This window comes from Phasianus colchicus, chromosome 37 (genome assembly GCF_987193195.1).
Source record: "Phasianus colchicus chromosome 37, bPhaCol1.hap1.1, whole genome shotgun sequence".
Taxonomy (NCBI): domain Eukaryota; kingdom Metazoa; phylum Chordata; class Aves; order Galliformes; family Phasianidae; genus Phasianus; species Phasianus colchicus.
In genome coordinates, this window is record NC_143472.1 from 376,213 (window position 1) to 395,316 (window position 19,104).

General features: G+C 48.6%; 1 protein-coding gene across 35 annotated transcripts; it reads left to right on the plus strand.

The window, feature by feature from the left end:
• The first annotated feature begins 853 nt into the window (after positions 1–853).
• LOC149913418 (E3 ubiquitin-protein ligase RING2-like) lies at positions 854–17,904 on the plus strand. Of its 35 annotated transcripts, none has more exons than XR_016461196.1 (7): positions 854–2,092; positions 2,998–4,467; positions 6,877–7,374; positions 7,580–9,324; positions 9,516–9,639; positions 16,334–17,225; positions 17,747–17,904. XR_016461196.1 is itself a non-coding variant. In XM_090129679.1 (6 exons), the coding sequence occupies exons 2-5, from the start codon at positions 4,206–4,208 to the stop codon at positions 7,619–7,621; spliced, it is 303 nt and encodes a 100-aa protein (XP_089985805.1). In that variant the 5' UTR covers positions 854–2,092; positions 2,998–4,205; the 3' UTR covers positions 7,622–9,324; positions 9,516–11,494. The 35 variants fall into 35 exon arrangements, 1 of the variants encoding a protein (XP_089985805.1); XR_016461201.1 differs by having other exon boundaries at positions 16,334–16,469; XR_016461211.1 differs by lacking the exons at positions 16,334–17,225; positions 17,747–17,904 and adding an exon at positions 5,769–6,452 and having other exon boundaries at positions 2,998–3,111; positions 4,171–4,248; positions 9,516–11,494.
• Positions 17,905–19,104: the final 1,200 nt, after the last annotated feature.

Here is a 19,104-nt window from a genome sequence, read left to right on the forward strand (position 1 = left end):
GAGCGTAAGCCCAGCGGTCAGACTGAGGGACTCGGGAGGTTGTGGGTGACCCGCGGCGGGGGGGATGGGTGTGGGGGGAAGGCAGTGAAACACCGTGGGTGGGGGGGAAGGGCGGGGGGCACAGGGCACCTCCCGCCGCCGAGCAGAGGCCCTGAGCAGCAGAGGACCCACGCGGCCAAGACAGGACGGCCCCAGCCCCGATGCTCCCGGTGCCCCCGCCGCCCCCGAACACCCACTCGTAGAAGCTGAGGCGGCGCTCGGAGTCCCGGGGCTGCGCCGCGGCGCTGGAGCAGCGCGGGGCCCCGCTCCGCTTCCGCATGGCCGCGTCCTCGGGTCGCCGCGTGATGACGTCACTCCGCGGGGACGGCGCGTCGCTCGAGCAACGGCCGCGCCGGGGCGCTGTCGCTATGGAGACGCCGCCGCGCATGCGCTGTCGCCGCGGGGACGGCTTCCCGCGCCGCAAGGAGGGAGGGCGCGCTGTCGCCGTGGCAGCGCGGCCTGCACGCACGGCCGGAAGCCCGAGTGGGGTTCGAGGGGCAGCGGGGGGCGAAGAAGGGTGGGGGGGGAACGGAGAGCCCTCAGGGATCTCCTGGGGAGGTGGGGGAGCGACTGGGGGAGGGCAGAGCTCCGGGGATGGCGGCTGTGAGTGGGGCTGTGGGGTGGGACATGCGCAGGGAGATGCAGCCAAACAGGGGGATGTGGGCAGAGCATGGAGGTGTGGGAAAAGGAAGACGGGCATCTGGACAACAGCGTGAGAGCCAGGCTGATAGGGAGGGAGGGAGGGAGGGAGGGAGGGAGGGAGGGAGGGAGGGAGGAATGGGGAGGGGGGGAGGGAGGGAGGGAGGGAGGGAGGGAAATGGAAAAAGGGGAAAAAAGGGGACAAGGGAAAAGAAGGAAAGGAAAGGAAGAAGGAGAGAGGGGAAGAGGGGCAGAAAGGAAGAAGAAAAGGGAAAAAGTCCAGAGCTTGGCCTGGGTGGTGTTGCAATGTAGAAGGGCTTCAGGTATCTTGTTAGGTGCACAAGAAGGAGTTCATGCAGCAATAAATGATATTGTTGTGTTCATGTAGGTCAGAGTGGTAGAATTGAAGCAGATGGAGATAAGATATGGCACCAAAGTGAAATACTGCACAACATAAGACGATGTGAGCTGAAACCAGCGTGACTTCCTGGCTTCCCAAATTGCACTGGTTAAAGAAGTTATTTGTGGGGATGGTGTGTGTAATCGCTGTATGTATGCATCCTTCCTTGTAGTGTGATTGGACTGTGGAGATGTATCTAAGTATGAAAGGTCAAAGGTGGTGAGGATTAGGATGTGAACATCGTAATCCTCAAAGGAAAAGGGGGGATTGATGTGGGTTGCTCTGTTCAGCAGTAGGGATTAGCACATCAGTTTAAGAACCAGCGCATGAGTTTAGCAAAAGGAATCCATGAGTGATCGTTCTGAAACTTTCAGCTTTAGTGGGAGAACAGCCTCGTTCCTCCTCAATAACTTTGCATGGGGACACAAATGAATACTTCTACCTTCTGCCTCCATGACTGTGCCTCATGAGAAGCACCAGAGTCCCAGTAGAATACTTGTATCTTTTGCCTCAACACGCGCGAGGACATTTTCCTCAGGTCCCACATACACTGCTAGGAAAAAGTGGCTCACTATGGCCTTATCAGCCGCTCCGCTCGGCAGCCAGTAACGTCTGAGTGCGAAAACACAATGCGCTGATGGAACTGCATGTTATGCTCTGCAAATTGCCACAGCGCTGCGTTCCTGCCAGGGCTGCTGTCTGTGTGCAGGGATAGGATTAGGAAAGCCAAGGCACAGGTGGAGCTGAACTTGGTGTGGGATGTGAAAAATAACAAGAAGGGGTTCTACAGGTACGCAGGCAGAAGACAGGCCAAGGAGAGCGTTCCCCCTCTGATAAATGAGGACAGAGAACTGGCTTCCTCAGACATGGAAAAAGCTGAGCTGAGGTGCTCAATAAGTGTCTTGCCTCGGTCTTCATTGGTGGTCAGGCTCCTCCCCATGCCTGCCAGGACCTGAAGAGAGGAAAGTGGGACTAAAGAAGGCTTCTCTGAGAGCTGCCGCTGCACGTGCAGAGGTGAGTCCTTGGTGAACACAGACATGGCTCTTGTTCTTCTCAGCACCTCCGTCTGTCAGAAGTGAAAGAGATTGCAGAGTCCCAAGGGAAATGGTGTCCTGTTACTACACTCACTTTGTTTCTTTCCAGTCCTCACACCTTCTACTGTCCTCTTCTGCAGTTCCTTCTTCACTGTCCTCTCTCCTCTTTCTTCATGTGCTCTCCTTTTACTGTTCTCTTCATAGCACGATCTGCTCTTCTTTACTGCTCTTTTCGTTTTCTGCTCTTCTGTACTCACTTCTCTTCTGCTCTTCTCATTTGCCACTTTCCTCTCTTACCGTCTCTTGTACTTCTGCCAGACTTCCTTTCTCGCTTTTCCTCTTCAGCTTCTCTCCACTTCTGCTTTTGTCTTCTCTGTATACGCTCTGTATACGCTAATACCTCTTTTGCTTTTCTCCTTGTCTGCTTGTTTTTCTTACCTACATCCTTTTTCTTCTTCTCTGCTCTTCTTTCTTTCTTGTCTGTTCTCCTTCTGCTCTTATCCTTCTCAGCGTCTCTTACCTTTATTCTCTCCGCTACTGCTCATCTCTTTTGCTGTCTTGCCTGTATCCTATTGTGCTTTTCATCTTCTGCGCTTCTTCCTTACCGGTATCCTTAATTTTATCCTCTCTTCTGTTCTTTTTCTCTTCTTCTCCGTGTCCAATGTCTGCATCACAACTCTGTCAGAATTAGTTTTGGGGTGGAAAAAGGTACCCAGGTACATAGGTTTGTACAATAGAACCTCCTACACTTTGCCTGAAAGGTGATCCAAAGGAGCCCTCAGGAACCAAGACCACAAAGGAGCTGCTTTTGAATGGAGAATTTTCCAGAGTTCCTTCCAGTCGTTGCTCAGAGGAACTGAGGTTTTTATCCTTGTATCTCTGCAGAAAAGCAGGGTGGAGGGAACACATATGGTGAGGTGCTCAGGTGAAATTGCCCTCCTTGCACAAACAGCCTGTTTGTGTCCATGTGATGCACGGTGAAGAGAAGCCTGCTGTTCTGTGAGTAAGCCTGCCAAAAGGGAGTTCTGGCCTTTTTGGCAAGTCTCTGAGGTGAGGTCTTTAGACAGGCTGGTTGTTTTGCAGGGGAAATGCCATTTCAGCTGTTTGTTGCCACGCTTGGTTGGTGCTTGTATGAAAAACATTCATCATCTAGACAAGCAGTGCTCTAGCACCAGGGAAGGGAAAAACCTCATGTACATCCAGTCTTCTCCATGAGCCTTATGTTGCCTTTCCACAGAGTCTCTAAATGCCTGTGGAAATCACGGGGGGGTAGGGGGGGCAAGGGGATGGGGAAGAGATGAGGGGCAATTTGTGCGCATCCTGTGCCCACGGAGCAGGTATTACCTACAAAGAGCTAGGAACCCTTCACGGCATCCTGGACTTGTTTACTTTCCTTGTTTGAGCGTGATGGTTTTGTAGGTACTTTGTGCATTTTAAGTAACTGTCAACTCTGCTGAGACAACAGGCGTCCTAGAGAGAGCCTTGCTGTACCCTTTTTGTTCGGGCAGTTTTATTCCCTCCTGAGATTAAAAGGGACTGTGGTCTTGCTTAGCAAAGGGAAGCGTGTGCATGCTTCCAAAGCAAAGGCAGGTAGGTGCGTGCTTGCTTAGCAAAGGCAGGTAGAGGCATGTGATGCGAAGGCAGATGGTTGCTTGTGAAGCCATGTCAGGTGGTGTGTGCGCTTCAGTGCTGGTGGGTCAGAGTTGAAGATGCACGAGCTGTGTGACAGCTCTGAGAGTGGGATGGCCAAGGAAGAAGCCTATGGTCCTAGCCCCCTGGGGAGAGAGTGAGATCACTAAAGGGAGGGAGGATTCTTAGACTCTGAGGGGTCTAGAAAGGGAGCTGAAAGGTTTGGGGCTCCCTTGCTGTGCTCTGCGCAGGCTGTGGCAGTGCTGGGGTTTATTTTGGAGTCAGTCTGAAAACAAAATGAGACAAGGGGGTTTTCTGTGCAGTTTGAAGCCTGTTTGAAACCTGCTTTGAACTCTGCTGCCAGGGCTGCAGCCCAGGGTAGGCACCCTGTCCCCACAACTGCTGACCACGTTCTTTCCTTCTCTGCAGTGACCACGTCCAGCCCTACGAAGACACTTTACATCATGTCGGACACCAAAGTGTCTGCGCTGACCACGTCTGTGATGGGTGAGGCTACCTCAGTCCCTCTCAAACTGCCAGGCATCCAACCTTCCTCCTCCGCCAGCTCTCCTCCTAGCCCTGTCACCTTTGCCACCTCCCCATGTTGTGTCGTGTCATGGAGATCTGTGGTGCTGGGGCAGGCCTGAACTCCCCTCCCTGACAGCAGACGCGTTTCTGAAATCTCTGCTCATTTCCTCATCCTGCTGGCTCATTCTGTATTTACAGGTTTGTGTCCTTTACTTTTCTTGGGTAATTTAGGACTGGTTTAAAGCAGCTGTATTTGCTATTGCCTTTGTCTGCAGTTACCCTTGTGGGTGATGGTGATGGGATATACCCTTTTGGGTTAGGTTTTTATGGAAGGGGAAATGGTGGAATCACCATCCCCAGAGGTGTTCAAGGAGTGTTTAGGTATTGTACCGAGGGATGTGATTTAGTGGGTTGGCATTGAAGGGTTGGCAGTGTAGGCAAAGGAGATCCCTGCCTACCTGAATCCTTCTGAAGATAAGCAGCTTCTTGCCTGTGCCCACGGCTGTTGCCTTTGAGCAAATTCTCCCTTGCTGCAGCCTTGGACCTTGCTCCTCTGCTGTCATGGCATGAGGCCTGGCCTCATGGGGTGCAACCCTGCTGACTGATAGATGTGTTGGTTTGGTTGGGGGTGGATGCCGTAGCTAATGGCAAAACCATTTCCTTAGTGCAACTAAGGAGGTAAGTGAGAAAACAAGAGAGTCTTGAGAGGAAAGAGTGACTGATGGCAGCGCTGTACTGGAAGCAATAGAGAGGCTGACAGTGGCTGTCGGTGGCAGTAGAGCGATCCGAGTCTGTGTCTAAATGGTTCTTAGAGCTGTGTCTGTTCCTTGGAGAGGCCAAACAGTGTGGAGGTACTTGTACTCACAGTTGTTTGACTTAGGAATGAAGTGTTTCTCAGCTCATGCACCTGACAGCGTTGTGTTTGCTTGTGCAGCTTTGCTTTGTGCATTGTAGAGCTGTCAGACAGATGTGGATTCATTTGCCACTCACTCAGCAGGAATGAGACTAGTAATACTTTCTGTAAATGCATTTCAGTTGAAAAAATGAGTTTGTTTTGGCTGTAGAAATGGTGTATTGGAGGGATTTTGGTGGATGTGGGCTAATAGGACAAGGATTCTATTGGCAACTGCTTTCTGTGACATGGAAAGGCTGTACTTTATTTTAGGGATGGAGCATGGGATTCTATTGACTCTTATTGAGAAAGGGGGAAATGGAAAGCCTCTGTGGGTAAGAATGTTTTGTGAGCTGTAGTTTGGGTACTTTCATCTAAATAGGACTTTGTGAAAGGGTGTGTGTGATGGAGGAGAGAGAAAAGTGCCTCGTGTTGACTGTAAGGAAGGCATAATGTTAGAGCAGTGGAAAGGCAAATTTAAGAAACTGTGCTTGAAAACTTGAAATTAGTGGCTGGCTGTGCTAAAATCTTCTTCCAAAGAGTTGCTCTTCAAGTATTTCCTGCTTTCTCTCTGCGAGAAACTGACGCCAGTGGCCTTCCACTGCAGCATGGCCGTGCGGAAAGGCTGGGGAAGAAGACAGAGCTGGAGAAAGCACCAAAGAGAGGTACAGATACATAACAGGCATCTGGACTTGATGCACTGTCTTTCTGCCCAGGCTTTCTGTTTGTTCATTGCTGGGACAGTTCTCTGCAGTTTGCATCCCAGCTTTCTCCCAAGTCCTGGCTGCACAAAAATGCAAGCATTCAGAGGAAAAGGAAAAAGCAGAGGAGTGGGCTTCTGAGAAAAGAGTTGAGGGGGAGCGTGAGGAGCTTGAGGCAGAGTTTCAGAAAAGTGGTGATTTCACTTAGGATTGCTCTGAGATTTCCTTGCCCTGGGTTATGATTGAGTGTAGCTATTGGTTTCTTGGTTCCTGTGTATGCATTGTTGGTAGACAGATTAGTGTGTGGAAAACACAGCTGAGAATCCGGGACATGGTAATGTACCAAATGGACTGAACTACTGGAAGGATTGTGGGAATGAGAAGAGAACCTGGATTTCTCTTGCACAACAAGCCTGTATCAGTTGTGTCTCCTTTCACTGAGCTGAACGCACGGTGTGTGTGAAGCCTTCTGATGGGAAACCCACGGTCCCACAAAGTGGGCGTGGAAACGAAATGGAGCTGAGGTGCATCTGTGTGCTGAGTCATACTGCTGAGGACAGAGAGGAGCCCCAGCTGAAAAAGCAGCTTTGGTAAGAATAGTGGTGAAAGTAGGAGTGGGTATGGAAGGTTTAGACTGCTCTTGGAGGAAAGGTGAAAGTTTCAAATGTTCTGCAGATTCAGTATGCCTTGGTGTGCCACATCTGCCTGCCCTGTCAGCACTATGTCAGGCTTTTTTTCCTTTCCTTTTTAAGGTAGGAAAAACAGTTTCTGGCTAGGAGAAGAAGAAATGCAAGTCTTCCCTGCATTGCTCCTTGGGCAGTGGGTGCTGATGAGCAGTCCTTGTATGAGAATAACGTATTGTCATTTGATCTCTTTCCATTCCTTCAGCAACTGGGGTGTTGATGCAGCTGCACGTATCTCCTGTTTTGTCCTTCTGCTTTGTGTAAAAGAATAGTATAGTATGCAATCTCTGTGTGAAATTTTCTTAAAGTATTTTACTTTATTTGCCCCTAGGAAGCAATGGCTTGGAAATGATGGCAGTGTCACCCAGCAGCCCACACAGTGACCTGATGTCTCATTGCTTGCGTCTGTTAAAAACCACCACGATGAGAAAAGAACGTTTGCATGGATTCTGTGCTGACTGTGTCAGTACAGCCCTTAGGAGTGGTGTGGACATGGCATGGCAGGGAGAAGGGAATTCCCTTCTGATGGGAAAGTGCCCGAGGAGTGTTGACATCCCGTGTGTTGGTGCCCCATGCCCACCCCATGCCCCACACACTTCTGAATGAGCAGCACAGCTTTTGTGTCATTCAGCCACCTGTGGCAGAGCAGATCAGGCTTTCTGCAGGCGTCAGCAATCATCCCATCGCTTTCTGCCTTATAAGGAGTTGAAAACCTTTTCATTTTGGAATCCTACTTCCAAGCTTAACCACCTCCAGTGAAGCAGATGTCATTTTTCTTGTATCCTTCAATTCTGAGTCCATATTCTCCCAAAAGCAAAAGAGTTTGGAGGTAACCACCAATAGTTAAGTGAGCAATTTCAGTATGTATTTCTGATCGTGACAATTACTTCAGTTTAGAGGTCACAGTTAATGTACTGTGCCTGTTTTAATTCTGACCAAGGTTGTAGTTGTAGCTGACTTCCCAAGGCTGCAATACGTGGTGGTGACACAGCCGTGGGCTTCTGCATTTGCATTAATCCCACATTTCCTTGCAGGTCAGCTTGTGCTGGAAGTGGACGGTATCAGAGTGTGAGTGAAGGTCAGTGCAGGAGCAGCTGTTGATGGGAGTCCAGGCTAATGAACTCTGGAGCATCTCCCAGTACGGTACCGGAGGAGGCAGGAATGATGTTAAGGAGCTCCTCAGCAGGAAGGTGGCTCATCCAAATGCTTGCTGACAGTTTGAAAGCCCAGACCCTTCCAGCCTCCACCTCAGAGGCAACATCTCCTTTGTCCGATCATGCAGCACCTGAGCAAGAGGGTGACCTGAGCTGGCTACACAAGAGTCATCTTAACTTCTTTGTTATTTTACTTCAGATAACTCCATTGGGTGACCCTGCTGTTGGTTTCTTAAAATTTGGATTACGTCTGATGGAGGCCCAGAAGTGATGTGGGCACTCACAGAGGTCACAACTGTTGCTGGGGTGGGAGCGTTTGTCCCACAGCTGGTGAGCAGAGCTGGTGCTGCACGCAGAGACTGGGCTCTGGGCCTTCCTTGAGAGAGATCGCCCTGTGAGAACCCGTCAGAAGCACTGCTGCAGCACGTGCATGAGCTGGGCACAGCTCAGGCTGAGCAGGCCGAGTGGGTGAACTGGGTTTGGTGCTGAGTGGTTGCTGGGAGGTGTCTCAGAAGAAAAGCTGGGCTGGGGTGGGCCCGCTATGTCAGCCCTTGTCCCAGCTGGTGGTGAGAGCAGGGTGGAGGCTGATGGGTGCTGCCCACTGTCACTGCTGCTCTTACCATGTGGCACAGCAGTGCTCTGGTGTGTGAGCTGGGAGGGAGGAGGACAGCCACTGTGCCTGGCTAAGGCAGAGCTGAGGTCTGTTGAACACGTGGATCGTACCAGTGCAGCTATTGCGGCTGCAGTAGGGGTGGAAGACAAAGGGAGTTTTCTTCATGACAGCAACACCAGCCACTTGCTTCAAGGTGTATAAATGTTGAGGAGATGGAGAACACTTGCTGTCAGAAATCATGGCAGCTGTACAGAATCTAGTTGTATTTTGGGGATGGTTCTTGTAACCAGTTGATTTTAAGACACTGTCCTACTCAAGAGTACTTTAGAGTGCATGATAGAAGAAAGCTGGGAAAATGCTTCTCCTTACTATTTTTCACTTGCAGATTCTTTCTTTAGGGATTCTTTCCAAAAGGAGATTTTGGGGATTGAGGCAGTTGAAGAAAGAGTGAAGCCAGGGGGCAGTCCCTGTGGAGAGGACCCCAGGAACTGAGCTTCCCCACCACTGTCTCAATGAGAAGACAGACGCAGTTCCCATTCCTGCTCTGCATATGGAAAAGTATGGCTGGATTTATTTGTTTGGGTTTTCTTCCTTTCTCTCATTTTGAAGGGGAAAAGCTGGAGCAGGGGGAGCACTACTGGTCCTTTGTTACCTCCATAACCGGTTGGATTCTGCATGTGCTGCAACAGGACAGCATTGCCAGGCTCCTTAACCTGCTGGGGCAGGGTGGGAGCAAAGAGCGTGAACTGCCCTCCTGCCAGCTGCACCTAGTTATGGTTTGCCAGGTCCCTGCTGCCCTGAATTTCACCTGAAAGGTTTGTTCTAGCTGCTTGCAGTAGTAAAATTTAGGGAAGAAATGGAAGTCAAGAGCTAAGGCTCTGCACAATAACTTTGCGTGGATTGAACTGTGGCACCTGAAGACTGTTTCCTGAATAATGCTGGCATTTTGCAGGTGTGTTGGTTTAACCCACTGAACTGATGTCTGTGAGCGCCAGTCTTCTCCACCTGAACAGTAAGAAAGCTGGGGTATGCCCAGAAATTGCAGCAGTTGCTGTGAATACTCTCCCAAATGTTTGTTTCCTTTAGTGGTAGCTAATGACTCAGCACTGTGATATCCTGTCTCTGGCACGATCTGGAACACTGCATCTCTTTGCAGATGTTGGGTGCCCATTTCCATGGACCCTCCTTTCTTTCTCTCCTCAGAAGCAGCACAGTGCGGTTCCCTGCGTTAGGGAGCAGCAGCCAGCAGGCTGCCAGAATGCCAGCTGGGCCTTGCAGCGCGCAAAGGGACGTGTTGGGGATGGACCATCCTTAGCACCACGCAAAAGTGAGTCTCTTCAGTCCTCTGTCATGAAGTATGGAAGAATGCATTTTAAGTATTACTTCTGAGCGGGTGCAGGACTGTAGGGATGTCAGGTAACCATGGTGGAAGCACTGGGGAGGCCGACAGCGGCAGCTGATGGCAGCAGTGTGACAGAAGGCCGTGTATAAGTGGTGGTGCTCAGAGCTGAGTGCATTCCTGAGAAAGGCACTCTTGACTTTATGGCGTTTTCTTTCACCTAGTGATATGTAGAAAGTTAGTGAAGAAAGGAACAACAAGAACAAAAATACCCTACTGCAAGGGCAACTGCATTTGGATATTTACAGCATGCTAGAGCGTTATGTGAGAACCAAGAACTCCGTGACCTGTAGGATGCAATGTCTTCTGAGAGATTATTGGAGGACTTTGTGGACGGAGACGTGTTTAGCTCACTCTGCATCATCTACACTGCCTAAGGAAGTTACACTGCAGTAAGAAAACCATGCTCTCTGAAAGCACAGTTTCCCATTGAGAAGAATTATTTGGCTGACCACCTTGGGGTCAAACTATAAAGCGGATTACAGGGCAAGTACAAGGGGCGAGACAAAAACGCCTAAGGCATGGTTTATTACTTCTCAAAGTAGAAATTAAGAAAGGGTTAGCTGAACTTCTCCCTAGAAATGCCTGTTAGTTTTGCTGGAATCCTTAGTGACTAATTCAGACAGACATCTGTGCTGCAAATGTCTGTAACTGTATGGATAAAGTTTATGATCTGCACGTCCTGTAAAGCTATAGCTACATTGTCTTTGATTTTTACTTAACAGATTGCAATGTCTTGCCTATGCTATATGAATTGCAAAGCTTGCCTGCAAGCTGGATCATCCAGCAGCTTTCACACTCTCCCTTTGTGGAAATGTAATCAACTCATTCAATGGTGGGATCATGAATGAGTCCAACGAGAAGGCAGCATCAACAGTGAAAGTTTGACTATAAACTGAAATAATGAATTACCATGGTTGAAGCTGAACCAGTAGTCCAGTAATAGTTCTATGAAGTCTCAACACCTACCAGATACTTTCTAATGAATTTAAAAGATTCTTAATGATAACTTCATAGTGCATGAGTTGGTTCCTTTACACAGGTTGGTTCTTCCTTAACTTATTCCATACAGGTTTTAGTATCACTCTAGGGATTTTTTTGATAGAAAAGGACTTCTTGAAGGTTATCACTTGTACATTATGCTTTTACATAACGTACAGTGTGGATTTGTTCCTAAGAAAATTGCATGAACAAAACGAGGAACAAATAAACTTTCATTTATTTCTTTCAAATTTTTTTTTTAATATGTATTTGCTGACCAACTTCCACACGGAGCTTTTGATCTCCTTGTTACAGCATGTAGATCATGGGATTAGTCAAGGGAAGACAACCGTATGGAAAAGAAAGGTTTCCCAATGGAAACCTTTTCCACTGGGACAGCCTCAGAGGGTAGGACATATATGTAGACAGCTGGGCCAAGCATGACAAAAACAACGATGATGTGGGAAACGCAGGTGGAGGTTATTTTGTTCTTTGTTTTGGTGTGTCTGGAGCTTCAGCAAGAGGATTATGTAGGAGATGAGGAGAAGTGCAAAGCACATGACAATGACAACTCCATTGTTGAGGAACATCAGAAGTTCCGCCGTGTAAGGTCAGCACAGGCCAAGTTCGCCAACTGACGCACATCACAGACAAAGTCGTCCAGGACGTTGGGGCCACAGAAGGGGAGCTTGATGGTGAGAGCAAATAGAATGATGCCATGAATGAAGCCACCGCCCCACGAAGCTCCAGCCAGGGCACAGCATACAGTCCTGTTCACAAGCATGGTGTAGTGGAGAGGCTTGCAAATAGCAACGTAACAGTCACAGGCTATGGCCAACAGCAGGAAAGCTGCTGCTGCTCCCAGGAAGTGAAGAAACAAAGGCTGGGTCAATCAGGCCTTGTAGGAGTTGATCTTAGGATTTGAGAAAAAGTCAGCCAGCATTTTGGGTGGGGTCACAGAACAGTAGCAGATATCCAAGAATGCCAGATTAACCAGGAAAAAATGCATGGGTGATCCCAGCTGGGAATCCCCCTGAATTGTGAGAATGATAAGGATGTTGCTTGGGAGAATTATGATGTAGAACAGGAGGAAGAAGAAGAAGGGAATTGACTGGACTTTGTGGGATTGAGACAATCCTAGCAGAATAAACTCTCTAACTACAGTTTTCATGCTCCATTTTGACTCTTGCAAGCCCTGAAAAAGACAGCAATAAACACACAATGCCAATATGTTGCAATATTTAGCAACTTAGGCTACGCTTAGGCTACTGAAAATGCACATCCTGTGACCGTTACCTGGTTTTATGGAGGACCACATCCCTGTATGTAAAGGAATATCAGATTTATTGGGCCATACCATACGGCAGGCCACCATTAACCATTCTATTATTGAATGGTTTTCATCATTATATTGATTACCTGCATATAATCTCTGTCTAAGAGCAGGATGGACGGTCATTGTGGCCAATTTGGCTATTTCCAGGCCATTCACCAGAACACTTTCTGCCCCAGAATCCCATAGTCTTAATAACCAAGCCGGCACACTTTCTCTAGGTTTCTGCCTGAATCGTTGGACTAAGTCCATCAGTTCTGTTGCCGTGTACGGTTGGGCTGTTACGTGCAAGTGGGTTTGAGTGGGGGGCCACTGATCAGGCGGCACCCCTGCTGGTCTGTCCTGTACCTTTTTTGTTTTTTGAGATATAACAGGACGGACTTCTAGTGCGTCCGTCAAAATTGGGGATTCAAGATTCGATTTAGATGGTTTATTTTCCTGATCAACACAGTCCGTTGATTCAGGAGCCTGGTCATTGTTTATTGAAATACTACGAACTTGACCTATTGGAAGACATAGAATTGGTTTTTTTTTCCTGTTAATAGGCCAAGTTCCTGCTCTAACTTTTCAATACGATCTTTTAAAAGTTCATTTTCATTCACTGAAGTATTATTCCTTATTTCGGCATTGTTTAAAGCATTTAATAGTGGCCATGCCACTGTAGAAGCAGCTAATTGTCTTTCTCTAGTGACTAATATATCTTTGCCTAGTCCCTGAAAGTAATCCGCTAGGCGATATGGGGAAACGTTTCCCACAACACGTAGGGGACCCATTTTTCAATGATAGTTGCCAATTCATAATAAGGGGATCCCGCAAATCCTGGGATCTGCCCTGGAATTGTTTTATCTAGGGGGGTAGTGTTCTCCCCCTTGAACCATTTACAGAAATTCCAAAGAAAGGACATAGTGTAAGTTTCAGTATATTCAGCTTGCCTGCCTGGCTCGCCAAGTGTATAATTAATGAAAATTATATAAAGGAATATTATATAATTTAATAATATTAAGATGTTATAGTAATGAAATAAGCAAGAGAGTTAGGCACAGCGAGACAAAGAGAATAAATAGAAGGCTCACCCGTGTCGTGGGCTCGCTCAGGAAAGACCAGTGGAGTGGATCTTCCGAAGAGAGAGAGAGAGATCCTTCCCCCCTGGTAGTCAGCTCTTGAATGGGTCTAGGAGAGGTGCAGCCAGGCTCCACCCCTTCCTGCAGCACAGGTGAATTGCTTTCACCTGTGCTCCCAGGGCTGCCTCATTGCTCGCCTCAGGTGACTAATCAGAGGTTCAGGCCGTGACTCAGCAGTTCCCATACACTGAAGTAATCTACCTGGACTTGTGCAAGGCTTTGATATGGTCTCACTCCATATCCTTATCTCTAATTTGGAGATACGTGGATTTGAAAAGTGGATTAGTAGCTGGCTGTATGATTGCAGCCTGAGGGTTGTGGTCAGCAGCTCTGTGTCCAGGTGGAGGCTAACAATAAGTGGTTATATTAAGGAATCCCTCAGGGTTCCATCTTGGGACTGCTGTTTTTAATATCTTTGTTGGTGATCAAATAAATTCTTCACTGTGGGGGCTGTCAGGCACAGGAAGAGGTCCCCCAGAAAGGTTTTGGATTGCCCCATCCTTTGAGGCATTCAGGGCCAGGGTGGATGTGGCTCTGGGCAACCTGATCTACTGCATGACAACCCTTCCCATGGCAGAGGGGTTGGAACTGTATGATCTTTAATATCGCTCCAACCTAAACCAGTCTATGATTCTCTGAATCTAACTCGGTTCAGTTGGTCAATCTGGGACCCAAATAAATATCTGTATAAACATGCCAAGGCACCCTAACAGCCTAACACAAGTGCACGTGGCTGGCACAGGATGGATCCCCTTCCACCCCAGTGCAAGGAGAAAGGATGAGGAAAAGCAGACAGGTTCTCAACGCCTTTTTTACATCTGTCTTTAATAGTCAGGCCCGTTATTCTCAGGGTACTCAGCCCCCTGAACTGGAAGACAGGGTGGGGAGCAGAATAAACCCTCCACAATTCAGAATAAAACAGCACGTGACCTGCTGCTCCACCCGGGCTGTCACACATCTGTGGGATTGGACTGGATCCACCTGAGGGTACTGAGGCAGTTGGTGGACGTGGCATCCTAGCAGCCCTAATCAATCAGGGAGTTCCCAGGTGACTGAATACTTGCTAATGTGGTGCCCATCTACGAGAAGGATCATCCTGATGTCCTCCTATGACTACATACCCACCTGGTGGATGAGATGCTGTGGGTGGAAGCTACCTGGACTGGAGCAAAGCCTCTGACACCGCCTCCTGTAGCATTCTCCTGGAGAAGCTGGCAGTCCATGGCTGGGATGGGTACACTCTTTGCTGAGTAAAAAACTGCTAGGAGGGCCAGGCCCAGAGAGATCCAGATGGAGTCCAGTTCTGAGAGGCGTTCCTCAGGGGTCGGCGCTGCAGCCTGTCCTGTTCAGTGTATTCACTGACGAGTCGGATGAGGGAATTGGGTGCACCCTCAGTAAGTTTGCAGATGACACCAAGTTAGGAGGAAGCGTCCCACAGACGGACTGAGATAGGCTGAATCACTGGGCTGACTGCAACTGCATGAGTTTTAAGAACGTCAAGAGCTGAGTGCTGCTTTTCGGCTACAGAAACCCCAGGCACCGTCACTACAGGCTTGGGGCAGAGCGGCTGTAAGGCTGCACGGACGAAAAGGGTCTGGGGTGCTGGTGACAGCCGGCAGTGCCCTCCAGTGGCCAAGGAGCCCAATGGCAGCCTGAAATGGGGCAGTCAGGAGCGGGGATGCGATCGTCGCTGTGATTTGCCAGTGGCCCCAGGGGATCTAAATTGCTAGCGGTTGTCCTTGTCCCATCAACTGCAGCCCAGCCCAGCCCAGCCGCTCCCTACAAGAAGACATGGCGGCCCTGGAGTGTATCCACAGAGGGGCACCAAAGCTGGGAGGGGTCTGGAGCGCAAGACTTAACGGGGAGTGGGAGAGGGAGCTGGGATGGTTCCGTGTGGAGAAGAGGAGGCTCAGGGCAGACCTTATCGCTCCGTCCAGCTACCTGGAGGGAGGTTACAGTGAGATGGGACCTCTTCTCCCAGGTAAATAGCAATAGGACTACGGGGAATGGCCTCACATTGCACCATGGGAGGTTCAGATTGGATATTAAGAAAAGTTTCTCCCAGAAGGGGTGGCGAGGCATTGGCACAGGCTGCCCAGGGAAGCGGTGGAGTCTCTGGAGGTGCGTAAGGAAAGGGTAGCTGTGGTACTTCAGGACAGGGTTTGTTGGGCAGTGTTGGTGGCAGGTGGATGGTTAGACTGGATGAGCTTTCCAACCTTAATGATTCCGTGATTCTCCTCTCAGTACCTTACGTTCGCAGAAGTAGCACTAAATATACCGTGGATCTTTCTAAAGTGCAGAAGGTTACAGTGAGCTGTGTCTGTTCCATAATGTTCTTCCATTGGCTCTGGAGCATCGTTCTCCAATTGATGTGGATCCAGGGTGGATCCAGGGTGTCCCTTAAGGAGACCTGCATAGGCAGGAAGAGCAGTTGCTTAATCTGACACTGCATGGACAACGTGACTGCCCATCTCCCCAGCCCTGTCTGCTTAATGCCACCTGGCACTTGCCTTGCTTTTCCTTACATCAGACTTCTCTTCTAAAGTCTGCACTGAATGTTTCAGATCCTTTGTAGCAGCTGCCACCTGCTCTCCTCAGAGGACACGGGTGCAGAAGGGTTTCTCTTACCTTTAAACAAAGAACAGTAAGCGTAACAAAGCGTAACACAGGTTACCAAGAAATAGAACGTACTCCTCAGCTGTATGCCTCCACTGAAGTTCTCCTTCCCAAAAGATAACTGTACAAGAAATATGTCACGTACATAGATAGGAAATGATAAATATTAATATGAAAGGCATATTAATTAAACAGTTAGCTGGCTAAGGACACAGTGAGACAAACTGCTAAGGAGGGACAAACATTAGCTCCCTGAAACTCAAAGAACTGCACTCATTAAAAGGGCTATAAATGATCAGAGATTAAGGGGAGAGGAAATTGGGATAACAATAGAAACTGCAAAGGTTGAGACAGGCAGCTGGAAAGGTGGCTTCCAACGTGGTCAGCCTAATCAGGGCAGGTGGAAATACCTGTAAAATGAGGGCAGTTACATGCACAGAATGAGAGAGAGTTGTCAGTGCAAGAACAGCGGAAGATTGGTATTTCTTTCCATACAGTGAATATCCATCCTGAAAGGTCACGTTTTCTCATGATAGAAATTCCACTTATTGTGTGCGTGTTTCACTGACAGGATTGAACCAGGGCAGCTCATGAGGAGGTGCTGAGTGTTTGAAAAACACTGAAGATGACTTCAGGTTTTCAAGCAGAGCTCCACCGTGTGACCACAAGCAGCCGGTGCCATCTCGAGAGGCCCTGGTGTTCCTGAGGTACCTGCCTGGGACTAACAGTTGTCAGAGAGAACCTGCAGGAGACCAGAACCCTTTGGGACTACAGATGGAGCCTGGAAGGAGAGCCCCAAGGGATCTGATTGCTAGCAGTTGTCTTTGTCCCTGTACTGCAGCCCAGCCCGGCACACTAAATCCTCCCCCCCACAATAAGACAGTGGATCGTTGGGGATGATCCACAGTTGAAGTGGCCACTGGAATCCAAGAAACTCTTCCTGGTTCTTAGTAGATATCCAGATATCCACGAAACGTCCTGGATTATCTGTGGCAAACTCAGACTGAAAGAGTCGAGTGCAGGTCACGCCAAGTAACTGTGGTAGAATCCATTATTTGGGGAGAACATCTCCTTCCAGCTAGGGAAGTTAAGTGGAACAGTGTGAAAAGATCCATCCGGCCAGTCCTCTGAGTAAGGGAAAATCAAATGTATTGTGCTATAGTGGCAGAAGGCAAACATTATTGGACTGTGCCTCAATTTACTAAAAGCTGTCTAATCCACTTAACCTATGAGCAAAAACAAATGGTCTAAGCGGAGTGAAGGACACTGATTTGTGACGTAACATGAGGAAGACAGTAGATTGCTGATGTAAGAACTGTCATGCTTGTGCCCTGACCAGTGCTGATTATGCTGGAGTAAAAGCCTCAGGCCAGCACCAGTGTACCGAAGGCCCAGGGGAATGACTGCAGATTGACTTTGCAGGACTCCAGCCCACGACAGCTCAGAGCAACAAATGCATCTTGGTATTAGTAGTTCCTTTTTGCAACGGGGCAGTAGCAATTTATCCCTTGACAAATGCCAGTGCTGAGAAACCAAAGGCTCTACAATATCGTTCGTATAACTCTATGTGTAGAGAAAATGGCTTTGATCCAAAAAGCTAATAGTATAGACAGATAACAGAGAAGGCAGAATACCAGAAGGCATGCCACAACAGCAAAACGACACATCAGTGACAATGAGCTTGTCTTTCTCTGTTTATTTCAAATGTGTTTTTTTCTCTCTTCTGCATTGATTGCCATATTGTAGAAAGGATTGAAGGGAATAAAAAGCTAAATATATTAGAATATATAGAATATATAGATAGATAGATAATATATAGATATAGATAGATAATATAGATTATATAGATAATATAGATAGATAATATAGATAATATATAGAATATATATATTAGTCGGGAAGAAAATGAATGTAAGCAACCTCAAAAACACTTCTTTATTTTTCGCATAAGCTTGACTTAGTAAAAGGTGCTCCTTTTCTGTAGGTATGAAACAACGGATACACCAGGAAATTTTGGCTGACCTCCCCAGATCACAGCCTTTAAAGGGATCATTAATTGCAATGGAGAAAGATTTTGGTGGGCTACATCAAGGGGAAAATGAAAAAGCTTTGTTAGGATTATAAAGCACCAGGACTACAGCACCCTCTTATGGCTTCAATTCAAATGGACTGGGTGCCCTGCCACTAGCTGGGAGGGCGGGTAGAAGGCAAGGCCAAGTGAGGAGGAATTGAAGGAAGAATGGAGGGAGGGATGGAGGGAAGAAGAGATGGAGGGAGAGGGAAGCAGAGGGCAGGGGCTGCAGCTGCCCCACAGGGAGAGTGCAGGAGGGACAGAATGCATCCAAACGGCACCAAAAGGAGTCAGAAATTGTGCTGAGGGCTCCAGAGGACACTGGGTGCTACCTCTGGTGGGCTGTCCCCCCCAGCGTCACTCAGTGCCATCTCCTCGACTTCAGTAATGTGTTCAACCCACTGGATATCACAGAATCGTGGAATAATGGAGTTACTGCAGGGATAATGGGTACACATGGACAAAAGGACAAAGGGACTGATGGATGCAAGAATAGAGGCACACACAGACGCAGGACCTTTGCTGGGGGTGTTTATTGGTGTTTCTTTATGGGAAAACGGACTGTGTTCTTTCAAAGATCTGGTGGCGATATGCAGGGATGATCAAGTCCTTATGGAACATGGTGGGGACAGCACCAGTGTTTCATCCTGAAAGTCAAAGTGCAGGCGGTGACCTTATGGTCACTTTATTTGGTCTGTATGGCACCAGAACCCTTTGTGTTCTTTGGGTGACCTTATGGGGTCCTTATGGTACCACGACGATCACCTGCACCTTACAGGGATGGCACTGTTCTTCTTGGATCCTTTTTGATCTCCTCCACACCTCCCAGTCCAGAGGGATTTGGGGTCCCCCCACAGCCCAGGACCCTGCAGGATACAGGGGTCCCCCAGTGTCACTCACCTTGATAGGAAGATTCACAACCACGGGATCTGGGAGCGCCAGCAGAGGGGGAAGGGAATGGGAGTTCCGCTTTCCTCGTAGCAACTTAAGCTGCAGTGGGAGAAATGAGGAGATCCCAGTGGGCACCAGAACCTCCTCAAAAACCACTGAGGACCTGGGGCTCCCCAAATGGGAGGCACCTCCTGAGGGCACCGTAGTACTCACTCCTAAATCAAAAGCTCCGCTTGCTCCCACCTCGAAGTCATCCAGGAGCTGAGGAAGGAGGATGAGGGACAGTTTGGGTTGGAGTTAATAGGAAAGCATATGGCAGCGGGTGATGCCTTCGCAACAACCCCATATGGCCTCCCCTTGGTCTTAAAGCGAAAATCCCT